Source organism: Rattus norvegicus, chromosome 13 (assembly GCF_036323735.1).
Source record: "Rattus norvegicus strain BN/NHsdMcwi chromosome 13, GRCr8, whole genome shotgun sequence".
In the NCBI taxonomy this organism is placed as follows: domain Eukaryota; kingdom Metazoa; phylum Chordata; class Mammalia; order Rodentia; family Muridae; genus Rattus; species Rattus norvegicus.
The window spans coordinates 104,229,288-104,250,897 of NC_086031.1; the positions used below are offsets into that span (position 1 = coordinate 104,229,288).

Consider the following 21,610-nt stretch of genomic DNA (forward strand, 5'->3'; position numbering starts at 1 on the left):
GCGAGCGCCTGCTCTTCAACGCTGAAATGACACGGAATCTGTTGTGCTCAGTGGCCTAGGAGTTATTGGCGTGTACGTTAAAACCGCCCGGCAGTGAGCAGGAAGGCAGGGCGGCCCTTCCATCCTGGAATCTCTCTCACATTCACGCTCTTCTTCTCATCGGACCTCAAACCACAATGAGTGGAACTGCTCACCTCAGTGTCCTCCAGAGGAAATGGAGCAGGATTCGCTGAGAGAGCACCCAACTTTAGAGTCTCACTGGAACAGCTAAACTACGGTGGCCCAGGATTTGTCTCCTGCTTCCCACCATTCCCACACCAACATATCTGAGTGCCTGTGATTTCCTGCTAACTCTTCTCCTCCCGAGTAACTGGAAAGCATCTATCTCCTTCTGTGCAGGAGCCTCTTGGGGATGGAGGGTTAGCACTGGGTCCAGGCCTGAAAGGAGGCGTGAAGTCATATGCCTCGTGCAGTCTGGGCTCACCTTCAGGAGCTCCCTGAAGGATGAACGCCATCTAACACCTGGCATCTCCAGCTTTGGCTGAGACAGGATCTAGGTAACCCCTAATTCAAGAAATTAAATATTTTCCGCAGACACTGCTTCTCCAGGCTATTTTTTTTATTGCAAAACTAGTGTCTAGTCGCTGTTAGAAGTAGAAATGACTACTTGAAAAAGTATATTTTTACAGGGGTTAGGACCTTTTTTAGATGAACATGCTGCAGCCAAGTGTTGTGTGTGTCTTTTGAAGATAACTAACCGAGTGGCATTTCTGATGAAATTCCAGGATCCCTCTCCCCATTCCCAGGGCTCTCCCAGTGTAGTGGTTTCTTGGATCTTAACTACAATAAAACTTTTCATTGTGCACACATATATACCACATCCTCTAGTTCTCTCAGCCTTAAAAAAAAAAGATATGATTTGTGGTGGCTGTGTGTGCTACAGAATAATGTGCACGTTTGTGTGTAGGCGGAGGGTCAACACTCGGACTTAGCGTCACCCTCTGGTTAGGGGAGGCTCTGCTGTCCTCCTCGTTAGAAAGTTGCGAAGCACCCCACTTAAACGGCTTCCCGAGCACTTCGTCTTAGCACCGATGCTTCCGTCAGCTCAAGGAACACAAATTCACTTATTACTAGCTAAATTAAAAGATATAATTAGGAAAGTTAAAATGTTTAATTCACTCCAAAAACAAAGGAGAAACGGCCTTGCCTGGGTTTCTGCAGTGGGTCGCACACACACACTACATGGGGGGGGGGGAGGATAATTAATCTTCAGCTAAACTCATACTTTAGCCACCGTTTCTCTCAGTGTGGTTAAAGCATGGGTAGAATCTGTAATCGAATATTTGTGCTTTTAAAAAGAAAACATTTTACCCAGGAATTTTATCGTGGCTTGGGCAGAGCTCGTAGTTATTCGTACAGTGAGTTTATGGGTAGCTTCTCAAGGAGCGAGAAGCCTTTTTCCTCCCCCTCATATTTATAATATTTGCCCACCTTAGCCACTTGTCATTCATGCAAATGCAGAGGGCCTGGAACATTTTTGATGTCTGTATCTTGTTTTGAGTAGTGCTGTTTGGCTCAAAATGGCTTGGGTTTTCCACCCCCATGGAGGCTCATTTTGGTGCTGAGTGAGTGGCCCCTGTATTTATAAAGTTCTTTGGTCTGTCTCTGCATAAAGGTGCTATATAAAAACTTAGGAGGCAATGTCATTGTTAGAAAAAATGCGACAGATCACTGTGTAAGAGGGATGAATCGGGAGGTAGCAAGAGGCATGCAGGTGTGCACATGGTATATAAAATCGCAACCCTCCTTCTCCCCCCACCTTAGAACCAAAGACTGGTTGGCCAGGTCCTAGAAGGTGCTTGGGCATATCTAAATGGCAGTCAAAGGTAGCTATGAATGGCCAGATTTACTAATAACATTATGAAAATTATTTTGTGGTGTGTGTGTGTCTGTATCCGTGTATTGTGTATCGCTCTCATTATGTATGTATCTCTCTCTCTCTCTCTCTCTCTCTCTCTCTCTCTCTCTCTCTCTGTGTGTGTGTGTTGTGTGTCTGTATCCATGTATTGTATATCACTCTCATTATGTCTGTCTGTCTGTCTGTCTGTCTGTCTGTCTGTCTGTCTGTCTCTCTCTCTCTGTGTCTTTACTGTTCAGTTCTTGAGCATGAACCTTGAGCAGTGCAATGTCCTGTCCCACTGATTGAGCTTGTCTGAGTGAAACTAAAACTGACCGCTTTTGAACGCTTGCTCCAGCCGCTAGGTCTATTGTAGAAAGCCACCTCCAGAAGCAAGTCTTTTTCCTGGCTCCCTATGGCACCGGTTTTGAGTGCCTATGGCTGCTGTCAACCTTTGGCTACTTTTCCCTTCCTGGGTAGCTGGTTGTTACTGGATGAGGAAGGGAACGCACCTTCACTTAAGAAGTGCACCGAGAGAGAAAAAGCCCAAGTTGATACACAGTTCAGAAGCAAGCAAGAGGAAAACAAAACTTCCCCCCATAAAGCCAAATTAAACAAGAGAGTGGCGGGAACCAACTGGCAAACTGAAGCCCTGAGCTTGGCTTGAGCATGAGATGCGGGCTCTGGATGAGGGGGAAATGGGGGAGCAGACACAGCTTGGTGGCTTGAAAGATCTTGGTTGAACGAATCAGAACTTGTATACAGAGAGGTGCAGGGGTCACCCTCCCCCTAAACCAATCTCAGCTAATGTAAAGTTTATCAGAGTCCTTGGATATGATACCATGAGTGTCGTTATCATCGAAACCCCATCTATGTCTTTAAAAGTTAAAGATATTTAACACGACATCAAGTTGATGCAAATAATTACTTCACACCCACAGGACACGGACACATACACACATACACAGGTACAGACACAGACACAGACACAGACACACAGACACAGACACACAGACATAGACACACACATACAGACACGCATACAGATAGACATACACAGACAATATACATAAATAGACACAGACACACAGACACAGACACACACACACAACCACATACACACAGACAGATAGACAGACACACAGATACACACAGACACAGATACACACAGGCACAGACACACACATACACACACACAGACACAGACACACAGAGACACACATAGACACACACAGACACAAACACACATATACAGACACACACACAGACATACAGACACACACACATACACATACACACATACACATACACACAGACACAAACACAGACACACAGACATACAGACACACACAGACACAGACACACAGACACATGCGCAGACACACACAGACACATACACAGACACACAGACACATACACAGACACACAGACATATACACAGACACACACAGACACATGCGCAGACACACACAGACACATACACAGACACACAGACACATACACAGACACACACAGACATATACAGAGACACATGCGCAGACACACACAGACACAGACACAGACACACACAGACATATACACAGACATATACACAGACATATACACAGACATATACACAGACATATACACAGACACATGCGCAGACACACACAGACACAGACACACAGACACAGACACACAGACACATGCGCAGAAAGAACCAGGAGGTCCCAGTATTCTGTAGAAGAGGGGCTGCAGCTGTAGGCCGACAGCTTTCATGTCCTCATTTGAATAACGTGTCCTGAATCTGTCACTTTATTCATCCCCTTACGCTCAGTGTACTCTACATCAACAACAAATTAAGTTGTGAATAAGAGACCATCTTCACTTTTGTTTTTAGGCAGCCACTGCAGAGAGAGTCTCAATGTACACCCCTTTCGATGACGGAGGGAAAGGAGGTGCTGAAAGTTAACTTTCAGAGGCACCAATATGGGAAAACCAGCAAAAACAGAAACAGTTTACTGTTGCGGGGGTCGGGGTATCTCAGAGATCTTTTTTTTTTCCTGGAAGGTCCGGACATGACCAGTGGAGATGCATACAGGAAGCGATTAAAACCTGCAGGCAAAGCCTCCTGAGCTGCGCCCTGATAGCCCATGAGACTTAGGAAACATCCCTGGAGTTTAATGGATGAGTGGACACAACTTCAGACAAACGGACAGGAAGAACAACCAATCGAGTCACAGGTGCAGTCATAGGTGGGCCCCACACTCATCTCCATTAACTCCCAAGAGTCCAGACAAGGAAAGATGGGTAATAAAAACAGTCCCTACCTTTACGTCCGAGAAGTAGGTCTTCAGCATGTTGGAGCTGGGGTAACGGGTGTAAAAGAACATGAGCTTTGCCTTTTTCAAGTGATTGGGTGATAGCCCTTCCTGCATGTGGGATGCAACCGGTTAAGGCACAAACATGGTTAAACGAAAGGGTGTATCCCTCCTGTCCCCACCACCACACACCGACAATGTGTCCCCATAAGCAGCCCTGGGATGGCTGGGTGGACATCCAAGTGGCTTCTGGAACCCATCACTAACAAACGTCCACCTTGTGCTCAGAATATTCGTTGCCTGTCTCCAATTGCCAAGGGGAAGGGTGAGGATGCACACTTCAGCTACAGATTCCTGGCTCCTGCCTGATGGGGATGTCCAAGCCCTCCTCCCCGGTTAAAGTCCAGTATGCTCTCCATACTCTCGTTGCTAAGGAGACAGCCAGCCTAAAGCCCACAGCACGGTCTTAGTCTAGGAGCTCCTTTCCTTCTCCACAGCTGCCTTCTCTTTGCTCTTTTCTCTACGCTCTGCAGTTTGCATCAGATGATCAAGCCAGGCCGGGCAAAGCTAGCCGCACAACACGTTATTTTAAACGCGATTATACAAGCTTCCCATTTCACCTTCCAGCGCTAGCTAAGACAGTGAAACTTCAAGACTCAGTTTCTCCCTCCCGTCTTACTGCGATTGTCTTTGATCTGCTTCCTTTAAAATAACAACTCAAACCTGGAAGGGGTAGCCTGGCAGGAGAGAGCAGGAGTGGGGTGTCGCTTTTGTTAAAGCAACGGTCCAACACCAAGTACCCAAGAATTTGCCCATTCTGGATTTATAGTTAACTCCTTTGAGAATGACGTAGTAGTTGGGGGCTAACAAATCAATACATGTGGGTTAGTAGATCAATAAGTAGCCACTTACCCCAAATAAGAAGGCCTATTTATCTAGAAACATCATCACCTTTTAGATCTGTAAACAGTGACAACGGAACAGTTCCCAGGAGGATGCCAGGCGAACCACAACAATCCAGGCTGCCTGAATCTCTCCCAGATTCTTGGCACTCCTCAGCAGGCTCCGAGCTGGGATGGCTCTGGTCACATCTGTGCCGCAGCCTGGCCCTGCCATTTCCTCAGCAAATTAATGGCTTTATAATTTATCAGAGATGAAGATGCACGTGGAGAAAATCAATGTGGTCCCCCACAAGGTCAATTAAGGGTCCTTCCTGGAGGCTCCTCTAAGGACTATCTCTTAAAGGAGAGGGGGGAAAAATAGGGTGGAAGACAGGGGGGAGGGAGGGAGGGAGGGAGGGAGGGAGGGAGAGAGAGAGAGAGAGAGAGAGAGAGAGAGAGAGAGAGAGTCCTACACACCCTCAGTTACCCAGTGAAAATTGCACATCTTACGAAGAAAGGTCAGATAAACATAGATACTTGGGAAAGAGAACAGGTTCTTGGTACCTCCCATTAGGAATGGCACTGTGGATCGTAAGAGTAGTGTGGAACCAGGAGGAATCTAAAGACGTACACTATCAAATTAATATTGATAAGCTCTTGACTTCTCCTGACCAAACACTCTGCCGTGAATGTTTTCTGAAGGCAAACACTCCCTTTCATATCCCACTCTGCTAAAAAAATAAAAAAAAGGTCTCCTTTGTTTTTAAATGGAAAAGTTAACTCGTGTGTGTGTGTGTGCGTGCGTGCGTGTGTGTTTTCGTGCGTGCGTGCACGCGTAACTGAGAATAAGCCCCGAAGAAATAAATTTTGATTTTTTTTTTCTCTGTGCAGGCCAAAGCAGCTTAACTGAACTTGTGTTTTTGTTTAAGGTCCTTAATGATTACAAAGACGGTAATTTATGACTGACATACTTGTTGTGCCAAGGAGAAGCTGAAAGGCCTCTCTAGTAACCTCCATTAGACGGAGACAACTAAAGGAGCCGGCACACTTCAGGGCCATCTGTCCAAATGCATAAGTGGAATCGTGGCTGCAAGCTGTCTCCAGCCTCATGACAAGAGTTTTAAGGGAGCCCAAACTTGGATGAGCATCTTCGATCCGGGTGCTAATCTTTTCTCTCAGAGAGCCCTGCCTGTGATGCCAAGTCCCAGATCTTGAAGATTTGGTCTCATACAAAAGACACAAACCGTTTTGCCCCGTGTCAGGGTACCCCAGATACCCTGGGGTTTTCCATGCATCTAAAATTTGTTAAGATATTTTAAAAAAATAAAATCCCATTCTCTTTTGATCAGAATTTACAGGCTTTTTATTTAAAGAAGGAAAAAAAGAAACATTATTCTGATTTGGATTGCTCAAGTTGGATTTTTTGTTTTTTTGTTTTTTTTGTTTTTTTTGCTTCAAGATGTTTCCGGTTGGTAATACCTGGAAAGATCTGTCCAAAGAGAACACAGCCTGTCTCTGTCCCTCTCGATCCTGTGTAATTAAGATAAAACTCTCATAAAATATATGTTTCTAATAAACTATTAAAAACAGCTAATGAAACATTTAAAAACCAGCAGTTAGATAATCCCCCCCCCTTTTTTTCCTCCTCAAAATCAATCTGAACTGACCGATTGGTTAATTTCCCTTTTAAGTGCTTGTGCTGAAAGCAACTGCTTTTCCAAGAAGGCACTAGCTGTTTCCTGGATACTTACACACGCACAATGACTCACGACGGAATAGATTCAGTAAACATACAGCTGTACTGAACACGGGCTAAGCTCCATTCAAGGCCAGGGAAGAAAATGAGCACAAATAAATATTAAGGAGGTGAGGGGGTGGGGGGAGGGGAGGGGAGGAGGAGAGGAGGGGGTGCAAACAAGCGCTGTCCCGGCAGCAGCTCACGCGCTCAGCTTTGTGAAGACAGATGACATTCAATTCTATGTGTAATGCAAAATAGACAATAACTGCAGAAACTTGAGACGGCTGCCAGGTGTAAAAAAAAAAGAGAGAGAGAGAGAGGAGAGAGAGGGAAGGGGGGGGACGAAACGATGATAAATCCATAAATTAATGAAAGACATCTGCTCAGACATATAAAGGATCAGGAAAGGAGAAGGCTACAGCTGAACCCGAGAGTTCAAACAACCTGAGAGCCTCAGTGTTTACCAAACACAATACAACCGAACCTAAAGGCAGCGCCAGAGGCACAGCCCGGGCAGCAAAAGGGCAAATGCAAGAAGAGTGGGCCCTGAAGGCTACAGGAAGAAAAAAAAATTGCTTCCCAGCCGAACTGTGTTCCAAGCTGCAGATCCACATAGGGGAAAGGGTTATCCCATTTTCTAAGCACTTTTGAAACAGATTTTCCCCTTCTCTGCCACTTTCTCAAGAAAATTTGACGGATGGAAAACAGCTAAGCTCTCACTTAGTGACAGAAACACAGCCGGCCATCACTCTCTGAGGAGTCTGACATCATCAGAGAGCTGTGCAAGGTGTGTTTGTTTGAATGACCTTTTTTTTTTTCCCCTTACTTTTTTTCTTTAGATGGTTAGGTGCTTGTAGCCATTCATGATTTCATCTATGTGTTAAGTTCCGGGGCTCTCCAAGGCTTCCCAAAACATCAAAGGTCACACTTCACACCTGTAATCCCAGCTCGAGGGTTGCCGAGGCAGGAGAATTGCTATAATCTCAAAGCCAGCCTAGGCTACTTAGTGAGACCTTGTCTCAACCAACCAAAAAGAACAACAAAAACCATCATCCATCGTTTTCAACCGGTGCTTTATGATTTGACACCCAATCTATGCCACAAAACTGGTTTTTCTTTCTCAGCCCCAGTCATGCAAACACCCTTTGCAAAGGTCAAGCCCAAAGGACAGGCTGAGGACCTCCAGCCACACATCTCTTAAGGGTTCACCTGACAACTCTGTGCTTGGGCTGTGCAGATGCAAATGCGAAAGGCGGGCACAAGGCTACTTTTCTTGAGATGCAAAGAAGATGGGACAAGAAACATCACGAAGAAAGACAATTGGCTAACTGATTCTCTGGGGATTTGAATAAAACTTAATATTTGATTAAATGGATTCATTTGCAAGGATACTGGACACATCGTTTTACACCCAAGACATGAGCTCTTTAGACCAGGTGCACCGAAGTTCTGTTTAACAAGAACACAAGGAGGACTCCTTTCTAGGAGGACCACAAGGCCCGTGAGCCTAGGATTTCAAACATCTGTGACTAGGGTGCCCAGCAGGACCTGTAGCCCCTTGAGAAACGGGTAGTCACCACTGCTCTTTATCGTGACTTACTCGAGAAGCAGGGATACCCCTTGGAGTCCGAAGGGGGAAATGATGCTGTCTTGGAGTGATTGCTCAGTGGACAAGTTGTTCGCCAAGCACAGAGAAGACCCTGGGTTCACTCTAGCATGCCAGGGATTTTTTTTTTAAATGAAAGTTATTCATGATCACAGTGATGGTGGTCCCCAGGTACCATCTCAGGATACCTCTATTCCTTTCCATTGGTATTGTCCCCGCTAGGGCCTTGCAGTACAAAACTGAAGTACAGTATTACTTGCAAACGGTTCCTCGAGACTTTCTACCAAGCCAAGAACGGATTTGGGGGCTTTTGTTTTGCTATATTTTGTGTGGTCTGGCTCTTTGGTCTAAAACTGAATAGATGAAATGGTTCTGCAGAGCAGTAGGCGTCAGGTGAGTCATGGGCGCCGCTGCCCCAGGAAGCAGGTGTGAAGGAGAGGCTGATCTCCTGTTGTGGCTTGCCTGTCCTTTCCCCAAAATTAGATCTTTTAAGGAGCTGACCAGTCGCAGGTTCAACAATAGAGGAGAGGAGAAGGCCAGAGCTTAGAGCCCAAAATGTGGGAGACCAGATGGCTGATTGTTAACAAGATGCCAGAGGCCAGGGAGCCTGAAGGAAGGAAGCAGCCCCAGATGTGGGTAACCCCGTATTTTAGGTGAACAGGGGCGTCTCCTGCCATGACAGCTCAGAAGGGGATCAAAGCAGCAGGAGACAGAATAGCTGCTCCCTGCTCCCCGAAGATGCTCTCACATTTTCTTTAGATCCATGGGTGTATGGGGAGGGAAGGGCCTCCTTTCCCTTCAAATCCTCAAAGTTCCTTGGGAGATTTAGACAGAGAGGGTGCACAGTGAGCTTATGGGAGACTGAAGGCAAAGCAAAAGACTTTTCTTTCCCTAGAAAAGCAAGCTGACAGAAAAGGGTGTGACCATTAATTGTCAGATTGTGAGGAGAAGTCCAACACTTAGAAAGCTGATATTATTATGGAGACTTGTCTGTGTACATTCAGGGTTTCCAAACCTAGCTTAACTGGTTACCAAAATGAGCATGTGTTACTGAGTGTGTGTGTGTGTGTGTGTATGTGTGTGCGTGCGTGAGTGTGTGTGTGTGTGTGAGAGAGAGAGAGACAGAGAGACAGAGACAGAGAGACAGAGACAGAGAGACAGAGAGACAGGAGACAGAGAGACAGAGACAGGGAGACAGGAGACAGAGAGACAGCTACCTTACTGTTTGTTTTAAATGTAGTTCTCTGAGATGCAAAGAGTCTAACCTTAGACATCAGGCTAACATGATAGCCCTTGTACCTTGTGGGGAGGTTGACAACCACTCAAGCTATCCTGTCTACTTCCTTTCTCTTTCTCCTTTCCTTGTTGCCGGCTGGAAATACAGAACACAAGTGTGAGGCTTAGCTCTGGGTGAATTGACTATTAGGGTCTTGAACCAGCAAACAAGCTCAGATCTGAGACCTCAGTGACTTTGTCTTTGCCCAAGATGTTCTTATCTTCCCTGGGCTGGGAAGTGATGCTGGGCTGAGTGGTCCAGGAAGTCTCATGCTCCTGGCTTCAGCTCACTTTACCAGACTGCCCTGAAGGAATGAGATACGATATTTCAACCATCCTGGGGACTTGGAACATCCACGCAGCCTCTGGAGTGGGCTTAGCTACTAAAATGTCAATTTCTAGTCATCAAGACGATTGCTCAAAATTCTCAATTTAGTAACAGCCAACTTAATTGCTAAATTTTATATCCATCTGGTAATTTATTATACAAGAGGCATGCTTCCACCTGCCCCCCAAATGCTACTATTCTCCCCACACCCCCAAAGACAAACAACCACAGGATTTTTTTTAAAAAGAATATTGAAAGGATTGATCTGTAGAAGAAAAAAGTTATGGATTAAAAATCACACGAATACAGAATAGATCTGCTGAAAAAGTGTAAGTGACACCTCAACTAAGTCAGGTTAAGGGCAGAAAAAGAGTCCTTAAAAGGGCTGTTTTATACAGCCGAGTTTTGGATTTAACTGTGTTCTCTCGTTTTCAAAAATAATTTGCTTTGTGTATGTTAGGACAAAAGATGGCTGTGTTTGGCTGAGCAGGGGTCACTCATGCGTACAGGCAGCTGCCCAGACCCATGAAGGAGCCTGGGTGATCCAGAGAGAGAGACTAAAACCATCGGAATAAATCAGTACCTGCCCATTTCCTTTAAAAACGGCCTCACTTAAAGCTTAAAGAGAGGGGCCGAGCCCTCCCCACACCCATGGCTGCCTGTCCCACACCACAGCATCTTCACGGGAGACGCAGCCAGGCTTCTGCAGCCCACAGCAGCCTCCAAGTCAGCCGACAGTGAGAATTCTCAATGGAGTCACAGGTCTGAAAACTGGCTTTTCTCCTCACTTCTGTCACAAAACTTACCATCTTCATAAAATTCAGTATTTACAAGGTGCCCTCCCCACCTCCCCCTACCACACCTCTGCTCTCAGGAAAGAAGACCGGAAAGTCCCACAGGAAGAAAGGGGGGGGGGAGCACTGTTGGGAAGTCACCTTGGAAACAGTTACTAGAGGCAATTAAGTACTTGTCGGAGTTAAAGAGATGTCGGGGTCGGCTTTTAAGTTTCTCTGCAATCAGAAACACCTGGCACATGGCTGTCATGAGCCTCTTACGGTGAGTAATGGGAAAGACAGGGTTCTTAAGAAGGCTGTGCACTGTGGTCTGTGCCTGTCATCTGAGTATCTTGGGAGACCTAGGCCAGCCTGGGCTACATAGTAAAGCTTCTCAAAGTCCCCGAACCCAAACAAAACTAAACCTCCCAGAGCACACGGAAACCATACTGACGTATATCATCCTATCCAGTGTGGGAGCCTGCTTTGCGCAGACCTCCTTCGGGCTTTTGTTAACACTTGCTCTTGAGGGGAAAGATAAAAGGATATTGCGCTTCCCGAATAAGGAGAGATGTCGGACATATCTTGAAGATCTCCACACTCGGACTTTATGAGTGACAAAGAGAGTCCTTCTGCGGTGCTGGGTGGGTGTGCTGGTGAACAGGGGTGGTGGCTCAGGTGGTGGGATGACATCTTGGTCCTCAGACTCGTTGTGTCCCGAGTCAAGTCTAAGGACTCAGGAGAGGCTCTGTCTTTTCCCGAGAAGGAGCCGGAGGGAGCACCTAATGGACTCTGAAATGGGTAAGCCATTAAGGGCAGGGGAAAGGGATGGCGGAAGCTGGGGGTGGTGAAGCCTGCGGTGGCAGAAAGGGGCGACTGGTGCAGGGGCTGGTGGTGGCCACCAGTGGCCGGGCCAGAGGCGGATTGCTCAGATGAGTTTTTTCGGACCACCAGGGGAAGGGCTTCCGTCTGGTCTGTGGAACTAGGCATCTGCACATTGCCAAAGGTGTCTAGGGGGTTCGGAATGATGACATCACCAAAGCATTGCAGGCGCTGGTTGGCGGTGTGGAAATTGTGGTTTTCCCCATTGACTGCGAATCTGGCCTGGGGGATCTGGAGAGGTGGGAAGACCTGAGGAACCTGGCGAGAGGGTTTGGCTGAGAAGACTTTGACCACTGTGTCCACGACCTGTGACATGGCCGTGTTCAGCTCCTGTTTTAAGGTCTCTGCCAGATGCTTGCCTTCCGGCTGCAGGGAGTTTGGCCCGTGGTCTCTTTCTTTGTTGCTGCCTTCTCGTTTAGGCTTGTTCTCGGCCATCTCCTGCTCCCTGATGAGGGCTCGGGCCCTGTCGATGAACTGCCCCGGGTCCAGCTCACACATCTCATTGTCTGAGCGCCCCACCGAGTCCTGGGCCCGTGCATCCAGGATCTCTGAGCGCATGCTGTCTTCAGACAGGTCGCCATCTTCATCATTTTCGGAGTCGGTGCTGTCGTAGACCTGGTAGAACTTCTCCTGCAGCTGGCGCAGCTGCTTCTGCATGTCTTCCAGCTGCTGTTTCAGCTGTCGGCGCTCCTCTCGCTTCTGTTCTTTTCGGGCTGAAACCAGCTGCTGGAAACTCTGTTGCTGCTGCTGGGGCAGCTTCTGCTTGCGTTTGTTTTCTCTGTAACTTTCTCGGGGACTCACAGACTGCGGGGCCATCTCTCTTTCGTTTTCATTGCCCCTTAATGCCACACTGGGGGAATGGCTCATACCCCGAATGATATTCTCAACCCGGGCGCGCTTTGCTCTCAGGTGCTCATCACATAAGCGATCCACATCAAACTGGCTCATAGTAGGCCTGCCAAAAGGGGAAAGACACTCTGGGGGGCTGTCTCTTGAAGAGTTGCTACATATATCCTCCTGATGTACTTCAGAGCCCGTGCTAGAGAGTCCGCTGGCTTGGAAACTGGGCTCGGTGCCACCGTTTTTGTTCATGTTATTTTTCAACAGCTGGGAAATTATAGTTGCTCCTGGAAAAGGCATCATGGCATCTTCATACGAGTTCGCCCTCTTCAGCAGCTTGCGGAGTACATTCGACTTTTCCCCATCTGCGTGTTGCACCACAGAATATTCAACATCCTGCTCTGAACCTTGGGGATTCATGGCACTGAAAAATGTTGCCCTTGCCTTAGCAAAAAATGCAGATGCTGTCCCTACCGTCCTTTTCACTCCAATGTCAACCCTTCTCCTCTTGGTTTGCCGGCTTAAGAGGGCTGTGCTGTCATGGTCAGGCATCACTGGACAGTTATTGTGCCATCTTCAAAAGCTTGTCAGCTGGGCACAGCTCAAGAATCCCGGGACCCTGGCCAACAGAACAAAAGGGCTGATGAATCATTTTCTTTAAATTTCTCCAAATTTCCTGACCTCAATCCTGAATCAAATGCAAAATGCATAGGCTCTGGGATTTATGGCACATCACAATTATTGCAATTTATCATGAACTCCGCTTGAAATGAAACATTTTTAAATATTTCTGCTCCACTGGTTTAAGATGGATTAAGATTAAAAAAAAAAGCAAAAACTGCTTAAGCACCAGTAATATGATTCCCTTTCACAAATGCCTAAAATGATACTGTTTATCTTCAGAAGAAACGGCAGATTATAAGAACACAGCCTCTGATGAGCAACTGATTAAATTTGGGGGCATTGAGACTCTTACTATAAAGGAAGAGGGGAGTGGGTCACTCTTAAGAAACAGGGTGGGATTTTGAGGCTGTGTGAAATTTGGATGAAAATCTGATCTGGAAACTATTGTGGCTTTTATGTTACAAAGGGAAGGAGGGGCTGAAATAGATGTAGTTATTCTGTTACAGGATTTAAAAGCAACTTTGACACATGTAACCTGGGAAGAATGTAGTGACCAACCTCTTCAGCGTAAGTGGCGTGGTAAGCACTGAGAGGAAGGCACAGACACTCAATCACCAATGCTACTCATTTAGCACAGGTGTGGGGTTTGAATCAGTGAATTCACAGGTGGACATGGCATCTGTGGCTGAGTCCACATAGTACATGGAGATGTTTAGAAAAGGTCGCATTATCTCAATTGTTAGAAAGGTAGATTGGCTCTCGCTATGCTTTTGGGAGCCGCGTGTGCGACAGTGCATTATTGGAGCAGGCAAGAACACACATTTATTCAATCCTAGTTTTGTTCTGGTAAATCTGTCAAAAACAGTGCTTCAAATGGCTAAGAAACTCTTCAATACACACCATTCCTGGTTCTTAATTGCCTCTGCCAAATAAAGGGGGTGTGTGGCATGGGGGGGTGCTAAACAGAAGAAGCAACTGGAGAAGGATATAAAAGAAATAAAATATCAATCAAATATATGAGAAAGGGAGGTAGCTTCTTTGTATGCAAACTAGCATTGCTTTTTTTGGGGGGGGGCAAGATATAAAAAGGAAACACCCTTGTGTACATTTTACCAAAGGCCCTTGATATACTGTCACCTAGTAACTAGCAATGCTAACCCCAAATTTTATATGTATGCAAGAGACAACACATCTTTTTTGTTTACAATTAACGTTTTATGAAGAAAATGAAAATACTGCCTTCATGCCAGGTTTATCTGATATTGAACTTCGAGTTTGCTTAACAGAGCGCAGCTTCACAATAACAGGGTCCACTGCCAAAGGCAGCATGCGGAGTGCTTGGAATCTCTCCCATCTCTTTCGGTTCACCTGTAAAAACATCTACGTGCCCCCTCGGAGTGCATCTGTGGATAGTTCTAAAGAACGACTACCCATGCAAACAGGCATCACTTCAGCATGAAGTAACCTGTAAAAATAAAGACAACGTTCCACGCTTACATGGCAACAACACATTGGTGGTTTTTTTGGTTTTTGTTTTTGTTTTCTGTTTTTGTTTTATATATATATATATATGATACATGTTTCACCACGCTGAGTTTGTTCTGGATGTTTTTCTTTCTGACGACAAAATGTATTTTATTTTCTCTTTTAAAGAGCCAGCTTTCGGGGTATCCTGAAGGCAAGATGCTATTTCTTTCTAGAATGTCTGAGAGTGAAACAGACAAAATACCCCAAACTTGGGTTGGAGTGAGGGATCTCAATGCCTTTAAGTTCAACATTAAGTTCAGAACAACCGAGACTCCTCATCCACTAACAAGACAACTGGTTTGGGGGTGACAAAATACAGCGACACATATTTTTCTGGCAGCACACGGAGTCTGATAGGTAATGCAGGTGTAGCTGCTGGGTTAGGGTAAGAACAGGAGCAAGGGGGCAATTTCCAAGGAAGATTCTTTTGTGCATGTAGCTGATTTCCAAACCAGGATTTCTTGCCATCATTTCAACATATTTTACGTCATTTGTATGTGTGTGCAAATCTGTTTTTTTTCCCCTCACTATCCCCAGTAAAGCATACACACAGATCTCCAGTGAAGACCGGAAGAAACTCCTTGCTGTGTCTCCCCCCCTCCCCCCGTTCACCTTGCTACACAGATGGTTCCTCCCTCCTGCCCATCTTGGGCCCTGGAGAGCACCCCTGGAGCAGAGGATCCCAGAGGACATGCCAGTGTGCTGATGAGCACAAGGTCATCCAGGCATCCTTCCTCGCCCAGCTGCCAGTCACCTCTCCTCAACTGCACTTCCTCTCCTGTTGCCTAGGTATCAACAGCCACATGCCTGCCTCAGACCAGAGCCAAGAGGAGGCCTGGTTCTTCCTAAGGTCGGATGACCCCACTCTTCATCTTCACTGGAGAATAAATATTAATTAAACATACACTCTGGATCCATCGAGAACCAATATGCTGTAACTCCCTCCAAATTCACCCAACTAAACTGCTTTAAAAAGAAATCTTAATCAGTTATCATTTAAAAATTAAACAGTGGTTTGTTTCTATTTGGGGCAAGAAGAATACCACTACTTTAGGTCTTCTCGTAAAATATCCAGCTGAGACATAAACAACAACTATAAAAAGGACAAAGTAAGTGGGGGAAATGATTTTATCCAGCAAGACAGGGCATCATTTTGATAAGGAAACATCAATTTATTTCTCCAAATAGCTCTATGATTTAAACTTAGAAATAAAAGGAGAGTGACCGGGCACATCATGACCATAATCTAGGGACTGTATACGCAAGTTTCAATAGCAATAGCTGTCTGGCCCAGTATTGTATTGTACTTCACTAAATAGAATGCACAGAAATGTTTTTCCCACACCAAAATGCATCGTCAAGTGGCCACGGTAAAAGGAAAATGGGCAAGAACATTTCCCATAATTCCCAGCCCAGAGTTTCCAGGATTACATAAGGACTTAGTCACCCACAGGGCCAACCCACTGAGCTATCCAACCACTCAGTGCCCCTTAGCATGTGATCCGAGCCGCAGCTTGTCAACTCCAGTTACTATGGATTCTTGCAATGTTTTCCCTCTAGCATCCATCCCGGGTTTGAGCAGCCAGTGTAAAACCGTTGGGCCAGTCTCCCTGAGAAACATTCTAAAGAACATGGAAAAACAGCCATCATAGACTCCGGCCCCAACGCTTACTGCCGAATACACGTGTCTTCTAAAGCCCTCCTGAATCAGGTGGAAATAATGTTAGCGTGTTAAATTATTCAACACGTGTTGCATCGATTGGTACACGGCCTACACGCACGCTCTGAAACACTTGCACGATAGGCAGAATAAAGCAGCAGATGCCACTGGTGGGGAGGAAATCAACCCAAGACATGAGCAAGTCAGATCTAACTGCTCTAAAAGATCCCTCCCTGGAACCCACGTTGTCTGTCACAAAGAGGACCCATGAGCAGGGTATTTTTGGCTTCATGTGGTAAAAAAAAAAAACAAAAACAAACAAACAAACAAACAAAAAACCCGAAAAACCAACACCAAAAAAAAAAAAAAAAAAACCAAAAAACAAAAACAGTTTTTAGTAAAGAGTTTCAAAGAAACCCAGCACTCTGAAGAATATGAAGTGACGTTGTGCAGGGCTGGACTTTAATGAAGAACTTATTTTGGGGAGGGGGTGTGTAACTTTTACTGTGTCTATCTGGAGCCCAGATTCTAGACAAAGAAGTGTTTCATTATGGTAATTATCCAGATAGTTCAGAGAAATCTTTTATGAGGCATGGGGAGTGTAAGGCTGGCATAGCTTCCTGCTAGAGTTTATTCAGCTATTTGTCCAGGTTGATAAAATTATTTGAAGAAATGACTTGGATTTTTTTTCTTTTACAAAGTCATCTTAAAGTGGTTTCTAGAGATTTAAGTGAGTCATATAGTTTCAAGTGGGACAGCATCAACATTCTGAAAATCAGCCTGAATTCAACAGGGGAAAATCAGAGGCTTTGATTCACAGACAGACAGACACACACATACAGTCACACACACAGTCACATACACACATTCATAGACACAGACATATACACACATTCACACAGACATGCACATACACACACAGACACACACATTCACACACACATTACATGCACACAATTATACACACAGACATATACACACATGCACACAGATTCACATACACACATAGACACACATCCACACACATTCACATACACATATTCACATACAGACATAGACACACACACACACACACACACACACACACACACACACACAGAGTCACTAGCTGTCCCCTCCCTGCATTTCTGCTAAGTAGCAACTTTTGACTAAGAGATATTTCTGCATGCTATGAGGTGAAGAAAACCTTTGACATTTTTGAAGAACCTACTTGGCACAAGTTAATACTTTAACAAGTTGTGATCTTGTTGACCAAAAAAGAAAAATTAAATTTTCCTTTACCTCAAGAGGTTTTTAAAACATAACCATTTCACTTGGTAGCCTTCATCTTATCTGAAATTCCATTCATTTTTAACTTGAAAAATGAACACAGAACATTGTTTTGAGATCTGCCCAACATATCGATTTCCACTTATTTAAAAGTTGCAATTCATCAAATTGGACAAATAAAAGAGTGTGAGAAATAATCCTAAAATATACACCCACACTTTTTTTTTCTTTTTGCAGAAAAACCAAAATGGTCAGAATTACCTTTTGGGATGACCGAGGCAATAATATTGAAGGAATTTCTCGTAATGTTGGCCCTTCTAATTTATATAAATACTGCATTGGGGACCTAAACCTATAAGGACACATCACCATGCATACTGTTTTCATGCTATAACACCATCAGCATCTGGTAATTTCTTTAAAAATTCTTAGTAAAACTTACACTGAGAGCACTGACAACATGTAGCTGAAAGCGTACTTGAAATGACACACACAGCCTGTGGAGAGGGAGGGAGGCTACCAGTTGAGTTAAAAAAGGGGGGGGGGGCTGGTAACTTACAAAGTGACTCAACTCAGGTTTGGAGGCTGCACAAACCTGCTCGAAAAGGGACCAAGCGAGCCCAGCCGTGAACACAAGGAGAACAAAGATACATGTTGCATATGCAAGACTTTTCTCCCCACAGTGATGAAGCAAATAAGTAGGATTCTGCAGAACGGGCACATAAGATACCAGCAAGTGCCAAGCATAGCTGATGCCTATCAAAAATAAGGCGTATGAACATGGCCATGGGTAACATTTTAATTATTAAAATCTCCAAAAAGGATACAAAGGAAGTGCTAGAAAGGGGTGGTGGTGGCTAGTGTTTGAGTTAAAAGACTAAGAGGCATGCATCTTCCATTTTCATGCAAACAAAGACAAAAAAAAAAAAACCCCAAGTAACAAAACTAACCAACAAGAATGCTTATCATCTGACCTATCCCCATACAACTCAGAGAAGTGTTTAAAGACATGGCCTCACAAGGTTAAGTTTTAAGAACCTAGACAGACTTACATAGAACTCCCAATATCTCTCCTGCACAAAAGCAGACTTTCTTCTTTCTCACTGCAAGCAGCCCGTTTCATTCTGAGAACACTCAGAAGTTCTTGCAAGAAACTCTTCATAGAACAACTGGCTGCCCAGATCTTCCATCAAATAGCAAAAGCCCAGCTCCCTCTCCCAGACTTAGATTCTCCCTCTCCATCAAAGTCCTATCTAGGACACCTGGCACATGTCTGATACAATGGCAGGCAGGGTTCACTTTATGAGAGTATTTAACACAGGGCTTGAAAGAGTTCAGGCACATACCTATTCTTTTGGGGCAGGGAGAGAAAGCACAATACAAAGAGGAGCTCTAACAGAGCAGTCACAGTTGTGAACTGGCTTTGGAATTTTGGGCAAACTACCCGTTGCTATTGCTGTCCAAACACACACACACACACACACACACACACACAGAGGAGATCTCCCCCCACTGCACCCTCCCCAAGCACTGACTTGCCAGAGAGGCATAAACTGGAGGGAAGCAAAGAGAAAGTCAACTCCTTCCACCTGCTGCCCTGAAGTGGGGGTGGGGGCGGGGTGGGTTGCTTTTGGCAGGCTGGCAGACAGAAGCCTGAGATATGACCTCAGCAGTCACCTGCCAACATCCTTAAGACAAATACACAAATACAATCTACCAACCCCCCCCCCCCCAAAAAAAAACACCCTCTCACAGCAGGGGCTCAGACACAACAGCCAACAGCCAGATTCCCATTAGCCTGACAATCCCGTTAAGGAGAACCACCATAAATTCACAAACCTCTTAGTCCCTGAAGCCTGTGGTCTGGAGCTGTAAGGAACACAGACCCCAGGAAACTTGCACCTGTCTTTCTTGACACAACACACCTGTCCAGCCCTGCCCATGTGCATTCTGGTAACAGACTTTTGCCAGACTGGTTTAGGAGAGGAAATGATTTTTTTTTAACAGAGGGGCACGGGGAGGGGGTAGTAAAAAGCAGAGAGAGCTCAGAAGGAGAGAACAAGAGGACAGGACGACTCTGAGAGAGGAGGCCACCCTGGGCTCGCTCTGCGTTCACTAGCTTAAGGAGACAACTCAGATCTTCTAGGAAAAATATAAGCAAGCAGGTGCGGTTCCAGACTTCCCCGAGGCGGAGAAGGGCTCTGGGTTGCCAAGAACAGCCTTTTAGCACTCCAACCAGCAACCTCGGGCTACTTAAGACTGTCTCCCAGCCCCTCCTTCGGCTTCTGAGCCGCCCGCCCGGAGGACTCAACTTCCCAAGAAGCTGGGCAGGGGCGGGAGAGCCTGAGTGTGGCTCCCTGCTCTCCCCGGGCCCCCCTCGCTCTCTGCAAAGGCGCTCAGTTTAGCAGGACTAACCGGCTGGCACCGAAAAGGCAACGACAACTTGCTCAGCTGGACTTTGGGTGAGGTCTACCGCCCCCCTCCCCCGTCTCTTCTCCTTGTCTGTTCAGGCAAGATAGCAGCTCTCCCCCTTCCTCCCGCCCTCCTCGCCGTTCTTCTCAGCAACAATCACTCTCACCTCTCCACTCTGCTGGGCTCTTCTCCTCCCTCCCCAGTCCTAGGAACTGGGGCAACAGAGTAGCCCCACTCAGCGAGGCCAGGGCGCAGCTGCCCACCACCCAAGCGTGCCAGCAATGGCTGGGAGCTTCTTCTCGCCTATGGGCGGCCAAGCACACCCCGACCCGGGGCTGGCCCTCCGCGGCGCAGCGTCCAGGTCGCCCCACTGGCGACCCCCGAGGCTTGCGGGGAAAACTACCCCTACTTAGTGCTTCCCAGCGCCCGGGCGAGCAGACTGGGTGGAGGGGCACCGCGCTCGCTCCTCCGGACCGTCCCCCAACTCGTCTCTCCACGGTTGCAGAACCGGGTGCAAGCTCCCAGCTCTGAACACACAGAGGAAAGTCACCAGGCGCCCCCTCCTCCCCGCCCTCTTCCCCACGGCCGGCCCTCTGCCCAGGGTTAAAAAGGAGAAGTGAAAGGTATGCAAACACCAAGCAAATAGGGAAAGCCGGGAAGAAAGGCAGCTAGAATAAACAAGACAAAGGGAGAAGGACTCGGGGACTGGCCCTGGAGTTTCAACTCCGGGAGAAGAGAAAGAAGAAGCTGGGAAGATAGCAAGAAAAAAAAAATCTAGAACAGCAACAACCAAAAGGGACTCATCCCCCTCGCGGCCCCCTCCCCTGAAAAGAGTGCAAGATAAATAAATAAATAAAAATAATACAAAATAAAAGAAAGCCAGAGTCTCAGAGCATCCCAGACACCGTACACAAAAGGTGACAAGATCAGCGACAAGTCCAGCAACGCCAGCCTCCCCCCCATCGCCACCATCACCCCATTCACCGGCAGGCGCGAGAAAGAAATAAAAGCCAAGCAGGTCACTTACTCTTCGTTAACTGGGAGGAGCGGAGCGCGGAGTTTCACTGAGCCTCCTGCTTAGAAAACTGTTTTTAGAGGCTATTTGATTACGATTCATGTAAATAACACCGTTTTTCCCCTTGGAGAAAGACTGTTTACACGGGTGTGAGTAACGGGAGGCTCTTCTCTCTCTTTCCCATTCAAGAACGAGCCAGTGCGAGCGATTCTGGAAAAGGGGAGGGGACAGCAACCGGGAGAGATACTTACGCGGTGCGGGCAGCAGCGGGGCGCAGCCGCTCTCTCTTTCTCTCTCTCTTTCTTTTCTCTCTCTCTCCCCCACTCTCTTCCTCTCTCTTGCGGGCAGAGAAGAAACCCACGCGCGCACGCGGTGATGTCTTACTGGTGATAATTGGCCCAGGGGTCGGTGAGTCTGTGCGGGAGCGAGTGATCTGGGCGAGTGCTGAGAGGCGAGGGGAGAAAGGAGGGAGGGGAGGGGAGAGGCGCGCAGGGCAGAGCCGGGAGCCCGGGGAAAGAAGGGCAGAGAGAGTGGAGAAGGCGGCGAGGGCTGGGGCGCAGAGCGGTGGCCCGAGGCGCAGCGG

The 21,610-nt window shown here is 46.6% G+C and overlaps 1 protein-coding gene across 7 annotated transcripts in view; it reads right to left on the reverse strand.

Moving 5' to 3' along the window:
* Prox1 (prospero homeobox 1) overlaps window positions 1-21,610 on the reverse strand; it is a 54,393-nt gene that overhangs the window by 32,673 nt on the left and 110 nt on the right. For 2 of the 7 annotated variants that reach the window (XM_063272395.1, XM_063272394.1), the window contains exons 1-3: window positions 21,279-21,610; window positions 11,346-13,139; window positions 4,207-4,312 (exon numbers count right to left, since the gene is read on the reverse strand). The exon at window positions 21,279-21,610 is cut by the window's right edge and continues 110 nt beyond it. In XM_063272395.1, coding sequence (XP_063128465.1) covers window positions 4,207-4,312; window positions 11,346-13,072 — 1,833 coding nt within the window. In that variant the 5' untranslated portion in view covers window positions 13,073-13,139; window positions 21,279-21,610. Of the gene's footprint in view, window positions 1-4,206; window positions 4,313-11,345; window positions 13,140-18,652; window positions 20,159-20,178; window positions 21,017-21,039; window positions 21,244-21,278 lie in introns of those variants that run through there. The other 5 variants (XM_063272392.1, XM_063272391.1, XM_063272393.1 and 2 more) reach the window with 5 other exon arrangements.